Here is a 20,787-nt window from a genome sequence, read left to right as displayed (position 1 = left end):
GTTCAGCTCAGGCAGGATGCGCTGAGCGGCGCAGTTTCTGCTCTACAGATCCACGAACATCCACACCCCCTCTGGCCTACTCGCTTAAGCCCATCCACGTCCTCTACAGATCTACCACTCGCCATCGCGGTACCTTGTTTGTAGCTCATATGCCAAAATGTGATTTTATGATGATGCCGTATAGTCTGTTGCCACCTCTGTAAATTTTCCAACAGGTGAACTGGGAACAACCGGGGGAATCCTTCTAACACAGCGTGTCTCGCGGGACGTTTTAACGCTTTGACCTTTGATTGGCAGCGAATGACAAATCAAAGGTCGGTGTCTGTGAGCGGAGCTGGGGTTCAAAGCGCATCTCCACCACGGCACAAGACGGCGCTCCCGGGAGAATGGTAGAAACCGCTCTGCAAGGTAAAGCATATATATATATTTTTTTTACTCATCTGATATGATTCAAGGGGCATGTTTTATAGGCTTTCTGGTACCTGAAACCAGCCTGAGTGGAAGGGAGCATCACGATCTGTGTGTGGATGTTACATAATATCAGGATACCTCTGGATATTCTGACCACTTCTCCCCCACAGTGCATCAGTGCTCGGTGGACAGGGACGTTATCACCGACATACTCTAGTTCCAGGAGGAAATGATCTGTTTCTTTGTTTTTGTCAATTATATTTGACACATTCATTTAAAATCACAAACTTGTCTCTATGCTCTATTTGGCCTTTATTTGACTAGAAGCGCACACGAGCATCATAAATGACATCATTTGGGTTATTTTTGTCAGGGGTGTCGATTTATTTTTCCTTTTTTTCCTTATTTTAAATATGATAAACCCTAAGTCATCGTTTCTGCATGAGGATCACTGTCACTGTTGCTTTTATCCTAATGATAAATGACATGAACGAGTGGGAAGGCTGGATTTTTCTGTCAGCTGATGATTTCGGCGACGGCATCCCAGGACACCTTTAAAGGCGCATGACAGCTCTGTCCGCAGATCAGTTTTATGATCTCAACACACCAGAGTGTTTAGAGACACTAGTACAGACAAAACCTCAGTTATGTCTCTTCTATCTTCATCATCATCATCATCATCAGTATTATCAGAAATGACCATCTCCATCTTCTAGGGCTGCATGGCTCTAGTCTATATGTTGAGAGGACAGCTCCTCTCTTGTGTCGTCCAATAGCGCTCAGTCACGTCACCACCATCGTCAGGCACATCACGTGAGCAGCTTAACACAGCTTGGTGTGGTTTCATGTTCCCATCATGAGCCACTGAGTCAGCTTTTGCTCCAGGGGGTATTGTTCATCCGTGAGGGTGAAGTGGGTTAAAACAGGCAAATAAGATAGACACCCAAGTCAAAGCAAGTGATTTTTACTGTTGGTGTAGAAAGTAGTATTCATATTGGTTTATGGTGCAATAAAAACAGCAGGTGTAGCTACAAGGGGTTTAGGAGACTTTTCTATGGTTAAGGACAATGACTTATAGTAAACAGGTTGGAAATCAGTGTCATGTTCAGCAGCATTGAGCAGTGTATATGCTGTTTCAGGTTTTACTATATCAAGCACAAGAATCCTTGGATTACAGGATCTAACGTCTCACAGACTCCATATCACAGATTGAAGTGCTCTGTCTGTCTTGTTAAGTGAGTCCTGCAGCTGATCCAGCAGATTCCTGGATTCTGCTTTAACTGTTATGGGGATAATCATTAATCCTCAATACATCCTTGAGGATGATGGTAAAAACTGGTGATAACAGTGATACAGCTTTCTTTTAAGCTACAGGGCTGTGGTCAGTATCACATTACAGCAATGTCATAAAACAGTTAAAATGACATTGAGCGCTGCATTTAAAGGTTTTTTTTAGGGATGCTTAAAAGAGAGATGCAAATGAAAGTCATGATAAGGTCTCCTCTGCTGTAATGCCAAACCCTCAATAAGCCTATAGAATATCCAGTGTGTATGTGAGGCGGGTTTGTCAACAGGTCTTTGTTTTTGTATGTAAGAGCAGCTATAGGAAATCTGTCTTACAGTGTCACTGATGGCAGTGCAAGTCACAAAGGCAAGTGCGACATGGGCATTTTCTTATTGTTGAGAGCCAGTTGCCCATTATGCTATAGTTGCCCCACATCCATTAGAGTTAAACTAGGATCTGTAACCCTGAGCAGAAAACTGTTATACTTTTAGGGCTGCAACTAACGATTATTTTCATTACTGATTAATTTATTAATGATTGATTATGATTATTTTATCAGTTAACCAATTGGCCTATAATTTCCCCGGAGCCAAAGGGGCCATATTTAAATAGTTAGTTTGGTCTGACCAACAGGATGTTAACTCTGCTATTAGATGAATATGCGTATTAGTATATGACAAATAAAAGCATCAAATCGTCTGTTTTGAAAAGTTGATACCAGTGAATGTTTAGTGTTATTGCTTGAAAAATGACTGAAGCAGTTAATTGATCAACAAAATAGGGACTTAGCAATTAATATGCTAATCATTTCAGCTCTATTTGCTGTCTGATTGGGTTTTGGCTTGACAGGTTTTCGTATTTATAAGCTAACCATTAAATTACATAACCTCATTGAGATTCGGATCTCTTTTGCAAATGAGACCTGAGAGAAAGAAAAACAAACATAACCAGACTTCACATCCAAAATCCTTGATCTTGCTGTGATGTGGCAGAGATTTTGATGCCCTGCTGTATCATAAACATGCACAGTCATGAGGACATCAAGGGGTAAACATTAGTAGGCACGGTTAGAAACAAGACAGGAAGCGCCATTGCAACAATGGAGCGGCAGTACGTTGCGTCCGGTTATGGCGGGTCCATCATTCCTTCCTTCTGGACATTCAGTTCCTGCTGTGCTTTGAGCTCCCGTCTGCTCTCCCAAAAACAGTTTCCCAGGCTCATGTCCTCTTTTCAGAACCATGCAGGGTTTCCGTTGCCAGGGGACAAGGCAAAGGAAGGAAGCATGCCATCAGTGGTCAGTGTTTTGTCCTGCTTGGCCCCTGGGTAATAACACAAAAAACTGGAGCTAAAAATGACAAATTTGGAGGTGAAATTTCAAATGTGTTAGATTTTAATGTTATTACAAGGAGCCTGTTAACATCCAAGGCTGCTATTAGTCGAGACGTGAGTGAGAAAATTCCCTGTGATGAAGAGTGAGTTTCCTTTTTCTGACAAAGCATGGTGCTGTTGTCTTGCAATGTTGACTTCAATGCTCCTCTTATTTTAATCTTATATTAAGTTAAGGCTAGTTGTCCTCATTCATTTTCGGTGCAGGTCTCAAATGAGAAATTTGCTCCATTATAGGCCTACACTCATAATTTGCTCCTTATTTATACCCAAGAAAGCAGGTCAGACTGCAGCACTATAGCAGGAGGGGCTTTTTAAATGAACTCAGGGGATCCCTGCGTTTATATGCACTGTTCTCCATGGGACTTATGTTTTTTAAATAGATGGCACTGAAAGTTTCATGCTTCTTAACATACTTTATCTTCTGTGCCTCTTGACCATGTACACTCATTGATGGACATCCTCCATCACAATACGAACATAATTAATCCGTCTTGCTTTAAAACGCAGCAGTTTTTTATTGACTTAAAGATGTAATGATTTGGTCAGTTGACAGCTACTTTTATAAATCAGTTGAGTCACTTTTAAAGCAAACTTGCCAAAAGATTTGCGGGTACCACTGAGTAGTTTCTACAATTTGTCTAATGTCAAATATTATTATGAACATCTTTAGGTTTTTCATATATTAGTTGGACTCTGGGGCATTGTGATGGTCATTCTTCACAATTTTCTGACATTTTAGACAAAACGATTAATCAAGAAAATGTTCAGCAGATCAAAAGATAAAGAAAATAATTATTATAGCCTACAAAATTCCTCAAATGTTGTAATGAATTAAGGCGATATTCAGTGAAAACATCTAATAAAATGCAGGTTGGAACATTTGCCATCCACCCAAAATAAGAACTGTGACATTGTTCACAAAACTAGGATCCTACTCATTTTACATAGGTACATTTGAGCAAATGTAATAACATAACGTGAGAATCTTAGCTTCACAACTACAGACAAATATAAGTTTTCTTAATACTATTTTTTAGGGCCAAAATGTAGGCTAAATGTGTCTGTGGCAAGGCATTTTTACCTTAGTATCACGTATATTCCCATAATTTACTGAATTGTAGTTTATATTTTAATTATAGTGAGTTTTCTATGACACTTTTTGACTTAATTATATCCTGTAATATCTCTATAGCATCTTGTTTATTGCAGTTTTTTTTTTTTTTTTTTTTACGTGAAAACATCCTGTTTTTGATCCACTTTAGTAAAAACAGGCTTATTTATAGGCATTACTACTTATTAGAGTATGTGAATAATAGATGCAGCAATAACATTAGAGGACTGTGTGTTGGGGTGGATTTTCCTTTTACTCAGTCGGGGACTACAGCGACAGCAGCAGCAGAAGCAGCAGCAGCGTCGTAGTAAAATGCGGAGCTGAGGAAAAGAGGAGGTGATAGAAAGAGAGAGAGAGAGGGAGACAGAGAGAGAGAGAGAGAGAGACCACCCAGAATATTTGTTTCCACAGAGAACAGAGGAGACCGGTCGTCCTCTTCTCTCGGACATGTGGTGCACTCAGCAGCCGCAGCAGTAGTAGCAGCACGGGCAGTAGCAGCGGCGGCTGTGGTGGTGGTGGTGGTGGCGGTGACGGCGCCCTCGGTGCAGCTCCCACGTCTTTATTGGGGCTTCTTTTGTCTTTAATTCCTCTTTTTGTGGCCTTCGGTAATGAGCTTGCTGGGGGCCTACAAGAAAAAGACCAGTTACGATGGCTATGAATCTTTGCAGTTGGTCGATAGCGGCGGGGATAGCTTCAGTATCGGCAGAGGTAGCAGCGGCGGCGGCGGCAGCAGCGCACTCGGAGGCTCCATTGCGGCCACCCTTGGACCGAAGGCAGCCCCGCTGCGAGAGGAGGACTGCAGCACCATGGACAGCTCAGGTAAGAGACTTCACCGCCACCGGGAACACTGACGTGGGGGAGTGCTTGAGTAAGATGTGATGACTCTAGGCTGCACACTATTAACGCGGCCTATAGCCTAAGAGGTAGCAGTGGTCAGCACAATGGCTAACAATACTGAAAGTATGCAATGACGCTATGCACCTACTGGAATCCCCTCCAGAGCTCCATGTGGTTCCCAGACCCCACCTAAATGGGAACACTGGGTTATTGCATGCAGAATAAATGAAGATGTGTCCCAATGACTTTGGTTTTGTGCGAAATTGTTGTTCTTACATGAGGTGCTAACCAGTCATTCATGCATAAAGTGTCCAAAAGTCTTTGTAGAAATTCATTTTGCAGATATTTTGAATGTATATGATATTTTAGATAATGTGCACAGACACAGTAGCATATACACAAACTCATTGTTCAGCCAATGTTGAGAGATATCTACTATATTAACCACACTGATAGCCCATTAACTTTTTCATATCAGTTTTGAATATGAAGTGGCCTCATATCACCAACTGTACTGGCAATCTCACATGTGAACAGTTAATAGAATAAATCCTGCTTTGGTTTTAAGGAACAAAATATTCTCAGTCTAGAAGTCAACTGTCCATGAATGATGGATTATCAACCTAATGTAATCAATTAAAACTAAAAACCATGATCTTTACTGATGCTACAGTGCATCTGCATGCTTTATTGAATTCGGTCACAATAACTATGAGTGAGCCTTGTGCCTGTCTCTGCCCTGTGTTCACCTCACTGCAGTGCTCTGTGGAGTCAGCCAGCCTCCAGGGATGAACATTTCTGTGAAACAAAAGAAGCTGGATGGTGGTGGGTGGGAGGGTCAATGAGGGAAGGGGATTGGGGTTGGGGAAGGGTGGTGGAGAGGGGGGGGGGGGGGGGGGGGGGGGGGCTCCAGTGTCAGATGTCTGTCTGGCCTGCCAGGTTGGTCTTTTGATGTACATGTGTGCCTTTCTCTGTCCCATTCACAAAAACCAGCATTTGAGGGGGAAAGGTTGGCACTCTAGGAGGAGGGAGACACATTCAAACAAACCATTGATCTTTCTGGCAAAGCCTAGAGCTCTCCGTGCTGCTAATGTAGTGCTCTCTCTTACTGTGAGTGGCTGGGCTCTCTGCGGCTGTATTACCTGATAGAGTCTGTATCAGAGCCTCCCCTGGTGTGTGTATCAGCAGAGTTTGTCACTGTAGCTGGCTCACCAGCTTGCACACTCCCACATCCATCTGGTAACTGACACAGAGACATGTAGACCAGTTAACAGACCAACAGGGAAGCAAGCAGGCAGATTCATACAGACATGCAGAGACAGATTCAAGATAAAATAGAGACAGACAAAAGATATAATGTACAGGAGCAAAGGTATGGTTGAGCCACACCGTGGATGTAATTCTTTTATATCGTATTCAGGATGGGAAACAACACAAGGAAGACAGAAAATGAGATAGACACAGTTTGGATGATAAAAAAAACAAAAAAACAATGAAATGAATCTTTGATATTGTTTGGAGATGATCAAAAAGAGGTCAGTTATTAGAGAATTTTCACATTTATTATTTTGGCAATGGGACTCAAAGAAACAATTGCTTTTCCATAGCCTAATGATAGAGAGTTAGAAGTCAGTGATTTCATATTTTTACTGTTATTTGTCCCCAAGCAGACACGGCTTCATTTTTACCAGTCAAAAATGTGGGGAACTACAGGTATAGACAGTAACCATTTCCTAGAAGTGATGTGGTGTTAACTAGATATGGTGTTAGCTACATCTGCAACTGAACCATCCAAAGAGAAGCAGAAATCAGGATTCATAACCCATTATTTCTGCATCTCAGTATCTCAGTATTTCTTGTCAATGCTGAGGAATATTATTTTACATACACCTGTAAATAAGGAAAGCATTTCCCCTCTCAGTGGCCTTGTTTGTGTGCTGACTGATAATACAACCAGACCTTTTGCATTGAAGGCATTTTTACGTGTCACAAAAGCACTGGTGTAAATAATAAAAAATAAATCGCAGCTGAATTACATTTTGTAACATTTACTTCAGTTTCAGGGTCCTGGTATTGTGCGTGCTGGCTCCCTGTCACACTACCCTGGCTCACTGGGACACATGACTTGAAACATGAAAGTTTATGATGGATTCAATGTGTTATACAGGCCATGACATGACCTGACTGCAGTGTTTCATGTGTTAAATAATTCATTTGTTGCTAAAGTTCATCAATGCAGATTTATCCAACCTCTTACATTTGATGGTAAAAACTGAAAAACAATTATGTAATCAACGAGAGTGAAGGAATTTCTGAGCTTACTGGGACACTGCATATTTAGGACAGTGTACTTGTATCAAGGAGAGCTAATATATTGATAGGATTGGAATCATAGGTTGATTCTGTTTGTCAAATTATAATGTTTAGGTTGCACAATCTACTTACAACCAAATAGAATATCCAAAAAATAAGACACATAAGCAATGTAAGTTCCTAGTCGAATCCAGATATCTGTCTGGTTCTCCATATTTTAAAACTAAGCCAGGCAATTTGAAATCAATGTGAGGTAGTTTCACGATTAGAAAAGAGCAATTTCAGATTTTGTATACAAAACTTTGTTTGACTATTTAATTGTCAGCTTGCACATACAGTTTCTCACAGCTTTTATGTGTCATACTTTTACCAGCCTGTAATAGTTTTCCTGCAACTCAAAGCAGTGTAATACTCCTCTGGTTAAGCTGTATAGTAGAGGATTAATCATACACTCCTCATCAGCAGCATCTATAATTAAGCAGATTAGAGTCTGGGTTGATGCTGCAGTCATTCAGGTCCTGGGCACAACAAGGCCGGGCCCGGTGTAGTGGCAGTGTGATCGAGTGTAGTGCGGCGTGTTTGCCTGTCAAGCTTTATTGTTGTGCATATGTGTCTATCTGTGTCATTCATACCAAGCCGGATATTGAGAGCGAAAGGTTCAGGGCTGTAGGAGGAGGGCGACATACTCAGACAGCCCACTGATCCCTCTGGACATAACTAGAACTGTCTTTCTCCTTTCTTTGCCTCTCTCTCTCCCTCTGTTTCTATTGGTCGACTAAGTGAGAGCGAGAGGAGGCGGGTGAAGAGGGGTGAGCTATTGGCCTGGCCCTGTTTTTGTGGAACAGCTCTCTCTGTTTTTGAGATTCCTTTGAAAAATATTTGTTCCTTCATCATCACTGCTGCCTCTCTACCTGTGCAGGTATCCAACATGATTGACAGATCCAGGCTGAGCTTCGCTTAGCTCTTGATTTCAAGGCAGAGCAGGATCCAGGTTTTCCTAATACATCCTGTCATGCTCACTGACTGGGAAATCTGCATAGTAAGGAGATTTAAAATAGACCAGAACCTACTGGTGAAATTACAGTGTTGCCCGAAGACAGCATCTATTCCCCACCACAGACATTCTCAGTAGGGCTACTATAGTAAAGGAACAGTTCTACATTTGAGGAAATGTGCTCACCTGCTGAGAGCTACATGAGAACATTGATACCTCTTTCTTGTCTGTACATTAAATATGAAGCTCCCAGCAGCAGCAGCAGCAGCAGCAACGAGTGAAAGTATTTCCCAAACTATTCCTTTAAATAAATGTTGAATTATAAGTATGTGGCATAAACCCAGGATGCAATAAACAAATAAAATGACTTAGATTTCATTCATCCAGCTCCAGGGTTAACAGGGTTATTTTTTTAATTTGTTGTTAAAAAAACATGGAGCATGGTTTTCTGAGGGGAATTTAGCCTTTGCTGCATGTTGTCTTCTCCCTTTTTCACTCACCAAGTGTTGACACTCTCTGCTGCACAGATAAATAAAGATGAAATGCCTAAAGGACACACAAATTTTTCACCTCAAAAAGCTATAGTACATCTGTGCAGTGCAGTTTCACAAGATGTAAAGAAAAAAAAAAAAAGAGGCCTGCGGTCCGCTAAAGGTTGGAAGGTTTAAAGGGTCAGATGTGAAAATGTCAGCGGTGCAGTTTGCTTTAATTCTTTCTTAGTCCTTCTATATAGTGACGCCTTATTGGTGTTGTCATGTAAAACCCTGTAACCTTAGTTTTGGTGGTTTTCAGCTATTCATTTCACAGTGAATGAATGACCTTAGGCTAGTGAAGCCCTTTCAGATCTAAATAAATAAACCAAAAATGCACAATTTTCTTAAACTAATACCTGCTTATAAATAATAATCAATTAAACTTGGCTATTTGTAAGTTTTGCTATTGCTACATAGCTAACGTTAGTATTAACAACCATTTACTAGAGTAGAAAGAATGTTTGGAGTTCAGCTTCAAACTTCATTCCTTCACCAAGAGCTGTCTCCAGCTGTGCAAAGCAACACCAATGTTAACTCTTCTTCTACTGAAGTTAGCACGCTAACCAGCTAGCCCTGGCCCGTCTCATCACTTTCCTATAGCGACTCACTGTAGCCTCCGATCTGCCCTGAAGATGTAGCGCTGCTGAGAGGGCATATTATAACCTCTTGTATTATAAAAACAGCAATAGCTGAAGCTCTTCTCAAGCGAAAATCACCAGCACCAACTTCCAGCAAATACCACGTTAGTCGGAAGAGAAACTTTACAACTAGCACCTTTAAAGGGAAAGCTTTTCCATTGTACTTGTTGGGACAAGAGACAGGAACAGTCAAAATTGTATCCGCAGTGGCTGAGATATCCTGATTTTTAACCTGCTGTATAGTGTTACTAAAGCCACAAAAACACTGGATCCTATGGTTCCCATGATGCAAAGCCTCAATAGCATCTTCCATTAGGCCTTCGCATGTCTGGTACATAACCATATCTTTAAAACTTCACATCCCAAGTTCCCAACACATATTTTCTGTTGAAACTTTTTTTTAATGCAGTGTGTGTTCAGTAAAAATATTCTTTGCAATGTAGTTGGCTCAACCTGATTTAACACTGGTAATCTTGACTGCCACAGGCAAAGTTCCAGTGGAGTTTTGAAAATGTCTGTGGATCATATGCTGTTCAGCATGAGCTCAACAAGCAGGAGCTTTATTCCTCAGTAGAAAAATAAATCGCTGTCGCACACATCAGGCCTGTGCAGTCAGAGATGAAAAGTCTAAATTTGGAACTTAGTGAAGAATCATCTCAAATATAACACATGGCGAAGGAGGACAGGAAGAAGTGAGCAAGACAGGGAAAGAGAGAGGGGAAGAGGGATCAAGAACTGACAAGTACAGCTTGTGATGGAGTGAGGAGAGAAAGAAAAAGAGATACAACGAGTGAAAGCACTTGCTCTCTGAATATACGCAAAACTTTATCTCAATAGCCAGCAGCTCTGTCTAGACAGATTTCTTCTGAGACAGTGTGTGTAATGTCTTTGTAAGTATGTGTCTAAGTATGAAAGTCTGCTGTTAAATCAGTCTAGACTGCGTCGACAAATGATATCCAGAAAAAAAATTAACTATGAGGATTATGAGTGAGATAACAGCATTGTCAGTGAGGAGAATACAAGGCTGAGAGTGAAAATTATTGTTTAAAAAGTTTGATTTCTACTGAATACAATTTTAGAATGAACCATTCCTTATTATGCTGGAACCTGTCCTGAGCCAGAATAAACCATAGCGGCCCACCAGCAGAAAGCAAAAATGGCCTGTAATAATCTATTAGCTATTCCTCTTAGGTTATGTCTTTAGTGGCAATAACATTACACAAATGGCTGCCAGCTACCAGCTAATGACACCATAGTATCTCGTCTTAATGAACCATCTTCCTCATCTCACCGTGCTCAACTTCACCCCTCCCAGTATTGCCCTCATGAAGGTGGAAGACCAATGTATTGGCATGATCTCGAGTCATACAAGGTCATAAGGTCATTGGGGATTTGGAGAGACTCCCTTTTCCATTATTTTAAGTTGCATTCATAGTCTTGTATTCAGGGCTTAAACTGCAGCTACCTTTGTTACACCGCAGACATACTATGGTCATAATGTGCTGCTTATGTTTTCTCCGAAAAGTTTCGAATGCCAGTAGAGACTGTTGACAGTGAATCAAGAAATTTGGAACAAAAAGGCTCGTAAATACTTTTTATCTTTTCCCGTTTGACATGAAATATTCTACCTTTACACGGACTGACACCGACCTCTTCATTGATTAAGTTTGAAAATAACCAAACTGAAACACCACCTGAGCCAGAGGTTGTTTCCAACTAAGCCCAACCCAAAACTTGATTGTTTTTTTGGCACCTTATCCTTAAGGCCCCCACTATGAGAACCACTGATTCAAAGAGCCAGTTCCAGATGATAAGGAGGAGCACAAGATGTTTGATTGTCGGTCTGGAGAACAGAACGAGAAGCGTTTCATGAGCCCAGCTGCTTAGGAGACTCTAGACTCGGAAAATGCTGAAAATCCCTGTTGTGGATGATTTTCTGCTGCATCATATTTAATATCTTTAGGTTTGTCAGCACTGCCAAGTTACATCTTAAGTGATGCTCTTGTGGTTGTTATGTGCAGGTATATGAAGAGGAGAGAGACAGAAAATCTCAGATCAGCAGAGGGATGCTGACTCAGACACTTGCGTCTCTGCTAATACTTGCCTACTCTTCACAATGTGGACATACACACACACACACACACACACACACACACACACACACACACACACACACACACACATACGTACACAATTCCAGATGGTATTCATTTGATTGTGTGTCTGGTTCATCATTCTTTCACACCTACACACACACGTGTACTTGTTGTGTTGCCCAGTAACTCATTGAAGTCAAATGGAAACCTCTGAACTCCAGTGTAGAATTGAAGCATGACATATTTTAAAATAACCTTTGGTCTAACATTTTAAAACACATCGTCTGCATAGAAAATAGCCGCTATTTTTCTGTTGAAAAAGTAAGATAGGAGGTTTTCAACAGTGTTCAACATCTGTTGGCATTCTCAGTGTGTGTCTCTATGGGTGTGTGTGTGTGTGTATGTGTGTGTGTGTGTGTGTGTGTGTGTGTGTGTGTGTGGTGTGTGTGTTGTTTCACCCCGGATTCTGATTGGCTGATGTCATTCCCAGATATGGATGCCAATTATGGTGGAGGACTGTTGGATATGGTGAAGGGAGGAGCCGGGAAGTTCTTCAGCAACTTCAAGGACAACCTGAAGGACACGCTGAAGGACACCTCCACCAAGGTCATGCATCAGGTTGCCACGTAAGTGACTGCTGTGTTCATACTCGAACTGAAGCAAGGTTTTTTTTACTGTTTTGACTCTCTAAATGCTATCATATCATCGCTTCTGGTTTGAATGATAGTTTGGGATGTTTTTTTTTTTGACATAACACGGGATGACCAAGTCCTATTTGTGATGTTGGTGCTCTGTGTGACTGAAAGAGGGGGTTCCTACATTTAAGGCCAATATTTCCACAAATTGTAGCCGGATTTTTAGTAGTGTCAGTACAAACTCTAGTTTTCTTTTCTTTGCTATACAGGCTGTAGCCTTTGTTTAGTGCGCCAGGCAGCAAACAACAATGCCATGTTTGTTTGTGTTACCAGAAAACTAGGCATCGCATAGTGAAATATTGGATTTACATGTTGTTTTTTTTCTGAACAAACAACATCTGATAAATAGGTTCAGAAAAGCCTAAAGGTGTGGTAAGTTGGCTCTAATTTAAAACAGGAGTATTCTATTAGTATCTTTTAGTCAAAGTTATGACGGATCAGAAATCATAAATTGGCTGCTCTGACAACCACTGTAATGCTGAAAAACATTTTTACCTTAAATTCACGTTGCAAAACCTGCAACTGGCTCCACACTTTCTTCCTCCTCCACTTCCTTTAAAATATTTTGACATATGTGACATATTCAAAAGATGAATGACACCATAGATGATGTGAGCTGATGACATGTCTCTGCTTGCACCCTTTTTTATTTTTGAAATATTTTATACTGAATATTCAACATGCATTCTTTGCATCTGAAATGCCTAAAACTGTTGTAATTGCACACTCTATAGATGCCTGTAGTAAGAACCAGCAAGTGACAAGTGATATATCAGAAAATATATTTGATATTAATTGATGAGTATATATGATATATTAATCAAATTAATATCAAATGGGTTAGGGTGAAGTGAATGTTGTCTCAGTTGTTGATTACAATCTAAAGTGAGTCTCCAGCAGCTTTAGAAGTGAAACAGAACTGTGTGGATGGAGGGAGGAGAGAGGGAGTTAGCAGAGTCTGGCACGGCTCGGTCGTCCCAGTGTGTTTGTGCACAGGCATCTGCACAGGGCAGCACAAAGGGACCTCTGTGCTGTCAGACACACATACACACACACACACACACACACACACACACACAGCTCCTCTCACTATTGACTCAGCAAATTTGATCATGGTTATTCCTCTCTTGTGTCTCCCCTCCTCTGCTGCTGCTCACATCTTGGCAAGCTCCCAGGTTCTCCTTTCCTGTTTCTCATCTGGGCTCCACCCCTCTCCTCTCCTCACCACCCCTCTCCTCTCCTCTCCTCTCCTCTCCTCTCCTCACCACCCCTCTCCTCTTCTCTTCTCTCCTCTCCTCTCCTCTCCTCTCCTCTCCTCTCCTCTCTCTGCTGTCTATCGCACCTCTTTTTGCTGAATTATTCATGGCAGCTCATTGTGCCAAATGGCCAGTGCAGTGCTGATCTAGAAGGATTCATTTCATCAGGGCCCAGCGTGTGGTGTTGTGTGTTTGTGTGGACTGTATATGTATGCTTGAGTGGGTGGTTTGGGATAATGGGGTGGTGGGAGGCAGGCTACCGTGGCAACTGGCTGAAATAAATAAATAAGCATCTGTTGAACTAAACTATATCACTCACTATTTAGTATAATAGATCTACAGAGTGCTTCCAAGCATGATGGTAGGATTTTATAGCTTCAGTATCATAGCATCATGGGTTTGCCCGGGGGGGGTGCTCTCTGTCACCCTGCAAAAAAGGACAATTCAACAAAGTCATAATATCCTCAAATTTTTCTTATCTGTGATAAATAATCTAGTCAAGCACCATTTCCTTGATCTCTTTAAACCTCTTGCAGCGTAATGGCTCGATAAGATATTCAGTCTTTTTTTTTTCAGCTAGAAACTGACAAGAAGCCAAAATGTCTGAAACTTGGATTCAAACTTGGATTTTGTTGGCTTAGTTCAAAAATCAGACCAGACTAAAAGCTAGTCAAGACAAAAACAACACTGCAAATATCTATTTTTTCCTTTTGCTGGTTAAACCTACTCTCATTGTTATTTTTGGAAAGGCGCGAAGGTGCTGAGGTGACTGCAGGGTGGGTAAGAGTGGCAGGGTGTGAAATGACAAAGACAGTTAGTGAATGCATAGCTGAATGAACTGTGACAATTTGTCTGCAGTTTCCCTCGACTGCTCCAAGGAGCAGTTTGGCGTCCTTGAGCTCACTTTTGATTCACTGTCATCAACCTTGTCTCCAGCTGCACCACGAAGCTACTGTCAGCGAAAAAGCTCATTGTTCACTACCTACTTCTCAATCTTCTCAAGTGATTTTTTTGTTTACCCCATCGGCAGAAATGTCTCCAGAATTGCACATTATTGTGTTTTATATATACAGTAGAGGGGGTTTGGCAGGGCAGCTTGAAGGTTGTCTAGGTTAGCAGCTTAAAGAGACTGTTTCATACCAAAAACCACCGCGAACACAGATGTTAACCAGGCCTCCTTTTAGCACCCTGACTAGACTTGATTGGTTCTTCTCTGCTTCTGTCTCATCTGTATTCAAGGCAATGGGCTGTTGCTGAATTATTTAAAGCAGCCTTCTTGTTTGTTTACCTGGCCGAAGAGAAGTTTTGTAGGCAAACCAATTTTGGAAACAGTGCTCAACAGTGTGTTCCTCTGTCAGTGAGAAACTCGGCAGCGATGGAGACTGGATTTCTGAAAGGCACAGTGTCCTTGGTCGGTACCCAGACTGCCCCACTGCCGCCCTCCCCCTCCCACCCTGTCAGTCATACATTCATCTTTCTCTCCTTTTTGCTTTGTCTCATAGTTTCGCTCGCTGGTTTTCATCCATCCTCACTCACTCATTAGCGCTACACTCTGTTGATATATGTCTCTCTGTCATTCTTTCTCCATTGTCCAGAATATAGAAATCAACAGACAACAGAATGCTCAACTGAAAGTCACTTGATTCTGGGTCACAAAACCCTTCATAAATTTTATTTAGCACTTTGTACTCCTTTCATTTCTCTCAGATTTATGTGTACACAGAAGAAACAATAACCTTAAAAATAACTCTGCAGTAGTGCATCAGTTTTCCATGTTATTGTGTTATTTGGTAAGGTTTAGGGTTTGTTGGTTCGGCATTCTTACTGTTTATCAATTAGCTTTATTTCAACTGCTATGCACATTTTTATGTTAATTAAAATACCTGGATGAATATTGCTGCTTACTGTATATGATCTTCTGAGAGTTTTTTAAATCAAGATAGATGACCTAGACAACCAGTCTAGGATTCAGTTCTATTATTAGTAAATAAGATTATAATTCTATTTAATTCTATATGTATACATTATATCTATTGAATGTTGACAGCATTTGCTGACAATTTTCCATTAAAAAAGGAAGAACATTCCCCAGTGGCAGCTTTTCACTTCTCGTGTCCTTCCCCTCATGTCAGTTTATGTACTACACATTGCTGTACATTTTAATTGGCTGCAATTCTATCCTCAGAGGTCAGGGAGACTGCCTATTCTACTGTATACTGCATGGCTGTTGCCCATGACCATTTAAATTTGACACCTGACCTGCTTCTCCGCTTCCTCTTATAGCACACTAGCTATTTCAGGAGAAAGCAGGTAAAACCACCGATTTACACAGAGCATACTGTATATCCAATATCCTCCATAGTATATTTATGGGCCAAAAACAAAGGAAAAGAGAAAGTGGTAATGACTGCAGTCTTTGCACACTCCTATTTTTTTTGCAATATTAAATAAGTAAGGTTATCTGTTCATTGGATTCCTTTGGGAGTAAACCGTCCAGATGTTCGCTTTTAATGTCAACCTGTGAAATCTACAGTTAAGTTTTGAGTCTGGGATAACACACAGAATTGGATCAAAATAGAAACCTGAACTGTGGTCCAGTTGCTTGATTATGAGGGCTTAGAGACACCGCAGCAGTCTCCTCCCGCCTTTCTCTCTGATGGATTTAACTGAGGTTTTGTGGTTTGGTTTTGTTTCACATTTGTGTGCTATTTATAGTCTTTCAAGACCAGACAGCACAACATTAGATGTTTGTTGTATGTAGAAAAAGAGAATATCGTAAGGCACACTTAACCTGCTCTCACTTGAAAGCATGAAAGCAGACTAGTTGTGTAGCACTGCATTACATAACCAGGTCTAGGACCCCCCCCAAAAAATGACCACACAGAGACGACTGGCTCAGATCAACTCTGCTTGGGGGATTTTCACAGTTGGCAACAAGTCAACTCAATTTCATACACATTAGCCTACTAATGTGGTGTGCATGATAATTGCAGTGCAGCAGGTAGCTGAGTTGTTTGCTATTTGCTTTTGGTTAAAAACATTTTCGTAAAGAGCTCTTCAAATCCACTCTCCTATTACAAGAAGTAAAACTAATTTTGTGAATCTATAACCCATTAAAACAAATCCCACTTCAACCCCAAACACCACCTTTCGCCCGCTTCGTGTTTCATTAATACTGTTTTCCATCTCTTCCATGGTGCAGTAGTAGTGGACTACTTGTTCCTATGTGTGTGTGTGCACTGCAGCTGCTCTCAGTTAAAAAAAAAAAAAATTCAATCTGGAATAGTTAAATTTGGCAGTGAAAGGCAATGCTGCTCAGTTGATGAAATCACATATGGTATTCCTTTGATCCCAGACAGTTCAGCCTAATGTGATCAGCCTGAAAAAGCCAGACACGTGGAAGCTTCTGCTCTAAAGCCTATTGAGTCTAATTTCTTGGATATGCGTGACATGCAGCCCGATACACTGACAGAGAGAGGTAGGGGTGGAGCAGATTATTGGATGTTGGACATTCATATATTGATCTATACTTTTTTTTTTTTAATGATTTGATATCTTTCAAGAAAAGGGCACCTTTTGACCCTCCTGAGTGAAACCTTAAATTGTTTGACAACTATACACAAATCGGGCCTGCTATATTGGATACACTCAAGTAATGGCATACCTACAATACAATACAAAAGTAGGGGGATTCAGTTACATTTTAATAAAAATGTGCAACTGAAATTTCAAAAATCTGTTTGGGCATCAGTATATTTATGATCTTGCTTCTAATCTTTCCTCTTATTGCTATTCTTCTTTGTGTTTTAAGGACTGCGTGAAAAAAGCTGGTGAAATTAATCTTTATTTCTTTGTTGCAGGTACACTAAAGGGGAGCTGGACATTGCCTACATCACATCACGGATCATAGGTAAACACGTTTGGTTGTTTCTAATCGACCTTTTTTGCATGTGTGAGTTGTGTGTGTAACAATGACACAAGAAATAAATGATATCCCATAATTTTTACTGGTCTACAACGTCCAAAAACACAGACACAACTAAATTTACATGTAGAGATATTCCGTTTGTACATAAGATGATTAAAGTGCTTGATCATGTGATAATAATATAGTGGGATGGGAGCCTATGTGTAATTCTAAGGCAGCAACAGACACCTGCACCCATAGCTTTCCCTCCGTCCTCTTCTCTCATTCTCTGATTGCTAACATCGTTACACACTCCAGTGTAAGGAGCAGCAGCGTATCCTTTAGAGGACATAGTCAGCTGTACATTTGTCACCTGAGGGCTTCCATCCAATACTGCTTTGTGTGCAGCCACAGTCAGTCATGCTTGAATGTGGACTTCTGTGTGACCCACATCCCATATTTCAGTTTCAAATCACCTTTGCACAGACCCGTAGTCGACAGTAGAAGAATATAAAGGGTATCGCCAGTGTAAGCCAGTTTTACCATCTGTGTACATAAACATCTTTACAATCTTCAAAATGTCTCATCCTGCAGCTGAAATATGTGTACATATATTTTTTTGTTTTGTTTTTCAGTAATGACCTATCCAGCGGAGTCAGTACAGATTGGCTACCAGAACCACGTGGAGGACATCCGCTCCTTCCTCGACAGTCGCCATGCCGACCACTACACTGTTTTCAACCTATCACAGCGCAACTACCGCGGCGCCAAATTCTCCAACAGGGTGAGTGTGTGTCACTGCATCATGGAGCCACAGATGAAGCCATGACAGATTTATTAGTTTGTACTTACTTGTTAGTGGTTGCTGCATTTTTCGCTCCCTGGATTATTACAACACTAAAGTGAGATACGAGGACGAGGTTTATAATTTGCTGGTTATTTTTGGTCTGCCAGCGTTTTATGTGGGGCTGTTGTTATATTTGCTCATAACCTATGGAAGCACCCAAAGTGAAGGCCTCTAATTAGATTCAACTAATCAGAAGAAGAGAGAAGGAAGTTTTTGTCGCTTGTGGTTACTGACTTTAAAAAAAAAAAAAATACCTGGTTTGGTCGACCAAATCCTGAGAAGAATATCTGGTTCTTTAATGTCTCTGTCTGAGGTCTAATGTCATCTGCTTCTTCAAAAATGTATTTTAGCTTTCTGTCATTATGCGCTGGGTTCTACTTTAATATTAAGTCAGATGTTCCCATATAGTAACAGCCTTTCATGCTTTGATGATACACTTTGATTTTATTATACAGCCCTGTAGCAACCACGACCCCCCACCGAACTGTTAATGTGAATGAACTGTGAGCTGGAAGGATGTTTGGGGTAGTTTTGGGTGCTATAGCTAAATCAGGGAGTGTATTTTTATGTAAATTAATCCTTTTGAAGAAGTTTGAATGTAGAAGTGATGCAGCTCAACAGTTGGTTAAAATATACAGTGTAATTTTTAAGCAATTCACAGCAAAAAAAATTCTCAAAATAAAAAAAACCTTATTTATGGGTCACGAATCCAAGCGTCCCATCTTAAATACCATCCAAAAATATAATTTGAATGCTCCATTTATTCTGTCTCATTATGTCTTTATGGTTATGACATGGGCACAACTCCAGCATGGGGTCCTTGAGTCGTGTCATGCAGCACTTTTGCACAGCTGGATTTGGATTCAAGTGAAGGAACATGTGGGATTTCTATAGATTAAAGACTGCCACCCTTCGGCAGAAACATCCGAGGAAGCTGAGGAGTCAAGCTGTGCCGTTAACGTGGCCAAGATGGCCCCCTGTCTGCTTGTGGAGGTCGCTGTATCTCTAGCAGATGACTCATTGTGTCAACTGGTGTGTTGTATTGCTCTGCTGCTGCAGTGCTGTTGCTAACCTCTCCTTTCTCCTCCCCTCCTGATTTTATTTTATCGTTTTCTTGCTTTACCAACTCTTCTTTTTCTTCTAATCTCTTCTCTCCCCCGTCGCTCTATCTTTCTCTATTTCCAACTCATCTGCTCTCTGCCTCTTCTTTGCCCTTTTTCTCTGTCTGTCTCTCATTCTTCCTCCCCCTCGTTTTGTCCTGCACCAACTCCTCTCCAGGTTTCAGAGTGTAGCTGGCCTTCTCGCCAGGCTCCCAGCCTTCACAACCTGTTTGCTGTGTGTAAGAACATGCACAACTGGCTCAAACAGAACCCCAAGAATGTGTGTGTCATCACCTGCTCGGTAAGAAAACAATTAAATATCGTCATCATATTCACCCATTTTGTCCCTCAACACATCCTCGAGTTTTTGGAGCTGTGTTTTAATTGTCCTGTGACCCACTTCTGAGTCTGTGTTGGAAGAATGTGCTTCCATGGGACTGACTGAAATGTTATCTTTAACATAATTCACTGCAAAGATTTCGTTTTACGTACATGTATATCGCCAACACAGGTTACTTCGCAGCTTGGCTGTTACATTAAATGAAGTGCTTTAGAAAGTCATGGTCTTAAAAAAATCTCTACTTAAACCTCATGGGGAAAAGAGATTTTGACAATGTGGAATAAAAAAAAAAGAAGGTGTAATCATGTAATGAAAAACAAAACTTTCAGACATCAGATGAGAGCTACAACACCCAAATCCCCACTTTTAGCTCATTTAGCTTCCTCTCCTCTCACTGTTGCCAACTAAAGATAGATAAAAGGAGTATTGGTCCATCTAGGTTTCAGATACAGTATCACAGCTTAGAGCTGTGTAGGTCTTATCGATTCTGTCAGTTCCTCCTCCTCTCTCTGTTGCTCGGTTGATTTTTTGTATTGAAAAGAGACTTGAACGTCAGAATTGTGGATTTGAGTTGGTCATAGAATTGGAATGGATAGTGCTCTTGAATCTCTTTAAAGAGTTGAAGTAGTTGAAATAGATAACAAACCTTTTAAGCCCAGAAATTGCATGTGTTTAGCTTGACAGAGATCAGTTTGGGATTTCAAACTCAATTAAACTTCCTCGGCTACCATCTGCATTTTTAATACATACCTACTGTGTCATGATATATTAAAGCTTTGATGTTGTCAAGAAGATTTCAAGCACAGCTTAAAACTCCAAATATTTTGCAATACAAATGTCTTGCACTACAGCACCACTGGAATATTCAGTGAAACATTCAGTGACAGCATTACTGTACACTGGCATGTGGAAGAGTGTGTTATTGCCAAGTCACTGTGGTTTGGCTGTGGTCTGGCAAACTGCTCCATCTTGCATAATCTTCAACAAACAGTTCCTTTCTTAAAAAAAAATGTGTTTTCTCAGCCTCAGATCACA

At 40.8% G+C, this 20,787-nt stretch overlaps 1 protein-coding gene across 4 annotated transcripts in view; it reads left to right on the top strand.

The window, feature by feature from the left end:
• Positions 1 to 115: 115 nt before the first annotated feature.
• Positions 116 to 20,787, top strand: part of dnajc6 (DnaJ (Hsp40) homolog, subfamily C, member 6) — a 38,245-nt gene continuing 17,573 nt past the window's right edge. For 2 of the 4 annotated variants that reach the window (XM_056378912.1, XM_056378913.1), the window contains exons 1-5: positions 4,455 to 5,015; positions 12,098 to 12,233; positions 17,419 to 17,468; positions 18,101 to 18,249; positions 19,591 to 19,713. In XM_056378912.1, the coding sequence (XP_056234887.1) occupies positions 4,805 to 5,015; positions 12,098 to 12,233; positions 17,419 to 17,468; positions 18,101 to 18,249; positions 19,591 to 19,713 (669 nt within the window). In that variant the 5' untranslated portion in view covers positions 4,455 to 4,804. Of the gene's footprint in view, positions 409 to 4,452; positions 5,016 to 12,097; positions 12,234 to 17,418; positions 17,469 to 18,100; positions 18,250 to 19,590; positions 19,714 to 20,787 lie in introns of those variants that run through there. The other 2 variants (XM_056378914.1, XM_056378911.1) reach the window with 2 other exon arrangements.

The sequence above is a fragment of the Seriola aureovittata genome, chromosome 6 (assembly GCF_021018895.1).
Source record: "Seriola aureovittata isolate HTS-2021-v1 ecotype China chromosome 6, ASM2101889v1, whole genome shotgun sequence".
In the NCBI taxonomy this organism is placed as follows: Eukaryota; Metazoa; Chordata; class Actinopteri; order Carangiformes; family Carangidae; genus Seriola; species Seriola aureovittata.
This window is presented reverse-complemented; position numbering and strand designations above follow the sequence as displayed.